This window comes from Pelobates fuscus, chromosome 10 (genome assembly GCF_036172605.1).
Source record: "Pelobates fuscus isolate aPelFus1 chromosome 10, aPelFus1.pri, whole genome shotgun sequence".
In the NCBI taxonomy this organism is placed as follows: domain Eukaryota; kingdom Metazoa; phylum Chordata; class Amphibia; order Anura; family Pelobatidae; genus Pelobates; species Pelobates fuscus.
Window position 1 is genome coordinate 45,234,359 of NC_086326.1, and position 5,624 is coordinate 45,239,982.

The window sequence follows — 5,624 nt, forward strand, 5'->3', positions numbered from 1 at the left end:
TGCTCACTCCCTGTCTGTATAATTATTTAATACACATCTGCCTGTCTCATAGATTTCTTAGCTCAATACTCTTTTTTTTTTTTTTTACTTTTTTTTTTTTCCCAACTAAGACAAATTAATACTCAGCCAAAATGACAATAAAATTTAAATGTTCTTGTTTGATGAGATACATGGCCATATTTTTCTCTCTCTATCTCTCCTGATTCCCTCTTACAGTCTGAGCCTCACTAAAATCTCATTGAATGGGATTTATTTAGTCGTTGGAGAGATAAATCAGTGGCTAAATTTACAGCCATTTAAAGCACCTGACTGTATAATAAGAACTTCATTTAGTGCTTGCTGGCTCCCTGTGACGTGTAGGCAGTGCAAGGGGTTCCAATCGATGGACCAATCAGCGCGAGGCGTGGCTGCGCCGCGGCCAATCAGCGGGCGCGGCAGGCAGGTGGAAGCCCAGATATCAGTGCAATGTCCCTGGCTGCTTGGCGGAGTTGTTTCATCGGGACCCCGGCAGCTCAGTCTGGGGACACACACTGCAGATCACACCGATTTCCAACGAGGATTGTTTTTGCAAGAAAACAAGAAAGAAAAAAAAGAAAATCCCTTTAAAGAAATTGTACTGAAACCACCAGGGACAATAGAGAGCTGGAAGTCTCTGAAGAGGATTTCCTTCCCCACTTTTGTCCAGCCCAGTCCCTTTTATTGCATAGAAAGCTGCCCAGTTAATCCTGAGCTGACCATCACAAGGAACTTCTTCCTGCAGAGCCTGCTGGTTCACACCACGTGCATTGAGGGGGTTTTACACAGGCTGCTGGGCTTGTGCTGGATGATCACAAATGTTAGCTGTGGGGCAGATGGATACTAACAGACAGGGTGCTTTTGTGCTGAGCAGCACACCCTTGGCTGCATTGCATAACATGGCTGAGATGAAAACTACGTTGTTCCCTTATGCTTTGCAGAATCCCTCCACTTTCAAAACCCCCAGCCTCTCCTCCCTCAACGCACAGATCCCCCTGGGGACACCTCATGGGATTAGTGACATCCTAAGCAGGCCTTTGGGTGCTACTCTGGGTGCGACCACTGGCAACCTCCTCAGCAGCCTTCCTCGAATTAATGGACTTGCCACCTCCACTGGGATGTACTTTAACCCGGCAGCTGTGTCCAGGTACCCCAAACCCCTGGCAGAGCTGCCTGGGAGAGCCCCCATCTTTTGGCCTGGAGTTATGCAAAGTTCTCCTTGGAGGGACCCAAGACTCTCCTGTCCTTGTAAGTAGATCACTAAATCAATCAATACATTCCGGGTCACCTAACAATGTTACTGTGTGTCACTCATTTCATTCGAAATTCCTCAGGAGCCACCGGGGCTCCTAAAAACTTGCTATGCGGCCCTTTCCGGCATCGCAAGGGTTAATGCATTTCTTTTACAAATCCTTCCCACTCTAAACAATCCAGCGTTGAACTATTATATAGTAATGGTTATTATTATAATTATTAGCATGTTATTCATATCAGACAATAACATTCACTCTAAGTGCATTCTCCAATAATAATTATAATAAAAAATAGGATTTTTTTTTCTTGCAGTAAATAGACTCATTCTGCACATTGTTTTAACTGTTTCTGTGCTGAATGTCCATAGTTACTTGGAGAGAAACATTTTTTTCTGCTCTTAATACTTTTTTTTTTTTAACCCCAAATCTTGAATGTGACAATTATGCAACAGTAAATATGCATAATATCAGTATGTTTGTTTGATTGTCAGTGAAAAACAATATTCTATTTATATTGACTTTAAACATACAGCTGGACTCTACCCTCCTTCAAAGCCAGTGATATCTATGATGTTATTCCTTTCAGCCCAAGCTGGGATGGTTCTAGATAAAGATGGCAAAAAGAAACATTCAAGGCCAACCTTCTCAGGACAGCAGATTTTTGCTCTGGAAAAAACCTTCGAACAAACCAAATATCTGGCTGGACCAGAGAGGGCTCGGCTGGCCTATTCCTTGGGAATGACAGAAAGTCAAGTCAAGGTAAGATCTGTCACATGTCTCTAATATGTGCTGCCATGTTGTCACTCAGTGTATTTATTTTATTACTAGCACTCACTCACTGCTAACAGATCTAGCTACAATCCGAATATATGCCTCTCAGAACTGCTTGCAAAACATGTCTGTGTGACTGCTTTATATTCTATATATAAATCTCACATAGATCTTTCAGAAATATTATTGGTCAGAGGCACTTTAGGTATTCAGATTGCTTATAAATCAATGAAAAGCTCCTAAATTTTATAAGAGAACAGATATATACCTATAGCTTTAAAATAAATATGTGGCTTCCAAAACAGGGATAGAGCATATATTTATACTTTGTATCAATACGTTTTTTAACAAATACAAATGTACATTTTTTTTAACCCTGTCTACTATATATTTATCATATACATACACACACACACATATATATATATATATATATATATATATATATATATATATATATACATACACACACACATATATATCAGTGGAACGTTTGGCACTCTATAAATATATATATATATATATATATATTGAAATATATAATGTGTTTGTGTATGTGTGTATATATGTATGTATGTATGTATGTATGTATGTATGTGTGTGTGTATATATATATATATATATATATATATATATATATATATATATATATAAAAAAAATAAACCTAAATATATAGGAATATATACACACACACATTGTATATATGTCATATGGACATGACCACTAACTTGACAAAACTAATCCACTTCGCCTACTTTTAACTTCCATTTTGTTAATTGGTTGCTGCCATAACTCGCTATTTAGTGCACAATAGGTGTTAATGCGAATTAACCCTTCCACATTATTAAAGGATTGCTGATGCAGGCATTAACTACTCCGCAAAGTGAGAGAGTTTGCGATGTATTGCTTATTGTGTGATATTGTCCCATAAGATACAGTAACGGCCAGCTGTTAGATCTCAGATTATTTATATTGATCGACACATTCTAAACGATACATGTGTCCTTTTCAATGCTACAAAGAATCCAATCCTCACGTTTCAAAAGAAACCTTCTACAATAAATGTAATTAAATATAACAACTGGAGGCAGAGCAAAGCAATTAAGTAAATGTGAGGAACACAAACACAAGTCATAGGCTGTCACTCAGCTTTTACATGATAAATATACTGGGATCACTCATTAAATACCAAACATATTTAATGAGTGCTATATCTATGTACTTCAATATATATTTTTATTTCCCATATGTGGCTGTATATATGAATAATGTTATCCTGTAATTGTGTGTGAATCCAGTTAGATTCGAACTGGTTTATTTGGGAACAGATTGGATTATACTAATAAGAAACGTTCTTATTCAACAGGTTTGGTTCCAGAACAGAAGGACAAAGTGGAGGAAGAGGCATGCAGCAGAAATGGCTTCAGCCAAGAAAAAACATGACTCTGAAACCGAGAAAATGAAGGAAAGTTCTGACAACGAGGAAGATGATGAATATAATAAACCGCTAGACCCCAATTCGGATGATGAAAAAATCTCCAGGTTATTAAAAAAGCACAAATCTACAAACTTGAACCTCCTTAGTCCTTGCAGTAATAACTCTGACACTTTGTGATATAAACACAGAGCAAAGACTGTCCCTTCGAAAAAAATGGACCTACCCCCATCTTTCCTCCTTAAAGCGCTTTAAAAGCTGAATTAACCAGGGTATACAGATTATAAATAAGAAATTGTAAGTGAATGTTTAAAAGTGGTATGTGTTGTACAGCCTAAAAATGTATGTTAAGATGTATATATTTTTTACAGAATAAGTTATAAAAAAAAAAAAAATGATCTTACTGTTAATATTCCTTGGGTTAAAGGGGACCTTTAACCCTTTCACTGTCAGAGAGTCAGTAAATAGGTTAAAATAACCTTTACATTACCTGACTCCTCAAATTTTTTTTCCATTAAGCTAAAGGCAAAATTGTTTGCACCTAGAATCAAAGTTTGTTACTTTTTGTACAGATGAGGCCATCTCCACTTTGTATATAGATATATAAATATATCTTATTGAAGATTCTGTGATGTTTTTTTTTCCCACGGTAAAAAAAAAAGCTCTTTTTAAGGTTTCACTCTCTATAAAAAAATCTTAAAGGACTTTGTTCACAATTTAGCCAAAAAGAGAGAGAATCCTGACCATTTCATTTGAAGGTCAAGTCAGATATTGATGTTCAGAAATGCTGAAAACTTTGTATATTCAATAAATTATTTAACAGCTTCTCCTTACAAACCGACTGTCATTTCTAATGTTAAAATGTAGTTAAATTGTCATACCTATTTTTTTGTTTTCTTGAATTAGAGAATAATAGAATATGATGAAAACGCAAAAAAGGGAGAGAGTATTTATTTTTAAAAATATATATATATTTTTAAGGAAAATAAAAACATGGCAATTGAGTTGTTACATATATCACAATTGCGTTTTTTTTTGTTTTGGTTTTGGTTTTTTTAAAGCAAAGTTTTCTATATATTGGAGGCAAGCGATTATTAAAAATAAAATTACCAGGTCAAAATACTTTTTTTTTTTTTTTTAATTATCTTAATAAAATACTTGTAATAAATTGTTGGACGAATTTAAAACTCCTGATAGGTAAGATAGATAAGTACTTATATATACGCATAGGGTTGTTTCTAAGTATTTTCTACTTTTGAATTAGCAATATTTATATTAATTTATCCACAATGGACTAAAGCCTAAATCTGAATGGTGCTGTATTGAGAAGTAACTTGGTAATTAAAAAAAAAACAACCAAATTTAAAAATATTTTTTAAATTTAAAGTATAATCTCTAATTTAGATTGTTTGGTTGATTTGACTAAATTTAGCAAGACGGCTCTCACCCCCTACCGCTTTAAAAACAAAACATTAGTACAACAGTTTTTTAAAATTGTGAAATAATAAAAGGAAATTAAAAATCCCTTCAGTATATTTATATGGATATATAATCCTGGATGCATATCGTTTTATTTATTGTGTTATTACACGTAGAAATAATGTATTCTATATATTGTGTTATATATATATATATATATATATATATATATATATATATATATGTTCTAAAAAATGACACTATCTGGGATTGAATTAAACTTCACTGGCTCTATTGATTTATATTAATATATAGGGATATTACACTGCATGTCTGACTGTGCATAGTGAGTGATCATAGCAATATCTCAATATTTTAATTTCACTTTATGCTTTCCAGAAAAATAATATCTAATTATTAGTAAACTTGGGGAAAAGAGAGAAGGGATAGAATAAACCTTTAAGTGAATTATTAAGAATATTTGTTTATAGGCTTTACTGGATATAAGATTTAACCCCATTGTACAGCCTACGGAATTTGCTGGCGCTATATAAAAAAATATAAATAATGAGAAAATTAAACCTTTTTGTCTCCGCTATGAGCTTAGGAGGTACTGGAGAGAAAATAGGTATAGATTTATTAATATTATGGCTGTAGATCTAAGAAAATAAACTAAAAATATAGAAATTACAAAACAGTAATGAAAGTGTAGACAGAAACGTTGATTTAC

General features: G+C 34.0%; 1 protein-coding gene across 2 annotated transcripts; it reads left to right on the forward strand.

Annotated features, from left to right (window-relative positions):
• The first annotated feature begins 496 nt into the window (after positions 1-496).
• On the forward strand, positions 497-4,312 carry NKX6-2 (NK6 homeobox 2). Of its 2 annotated transcripts, none has more exons than XM_063435256.1 (3): positions 497-1,263; positions 1,801-2,027; positions 3,407-4,312. In XM_063435256.1, exons 1-3 carry the CDS (start codon positions 834-836, stop codon positions 3,653-3,655), a joined length of 906 nt encoding a protein of 301 aa, XP_063291326.1. In that variant the 5' UTR covers positions 497-833; the 3' UTR covers positions 3,656-4,312. The 2 variants fall into 2 exon arrangements, with proteins under 2 accessions (XP_063291326.1, XP_063291327.1); XM_063435257.1 differs by having other exon boundaries at positions 1,855-2,027.
• The last annotated feature ends 1,312 nt before the right edge of the window (positions 4,313-5,624 follow it).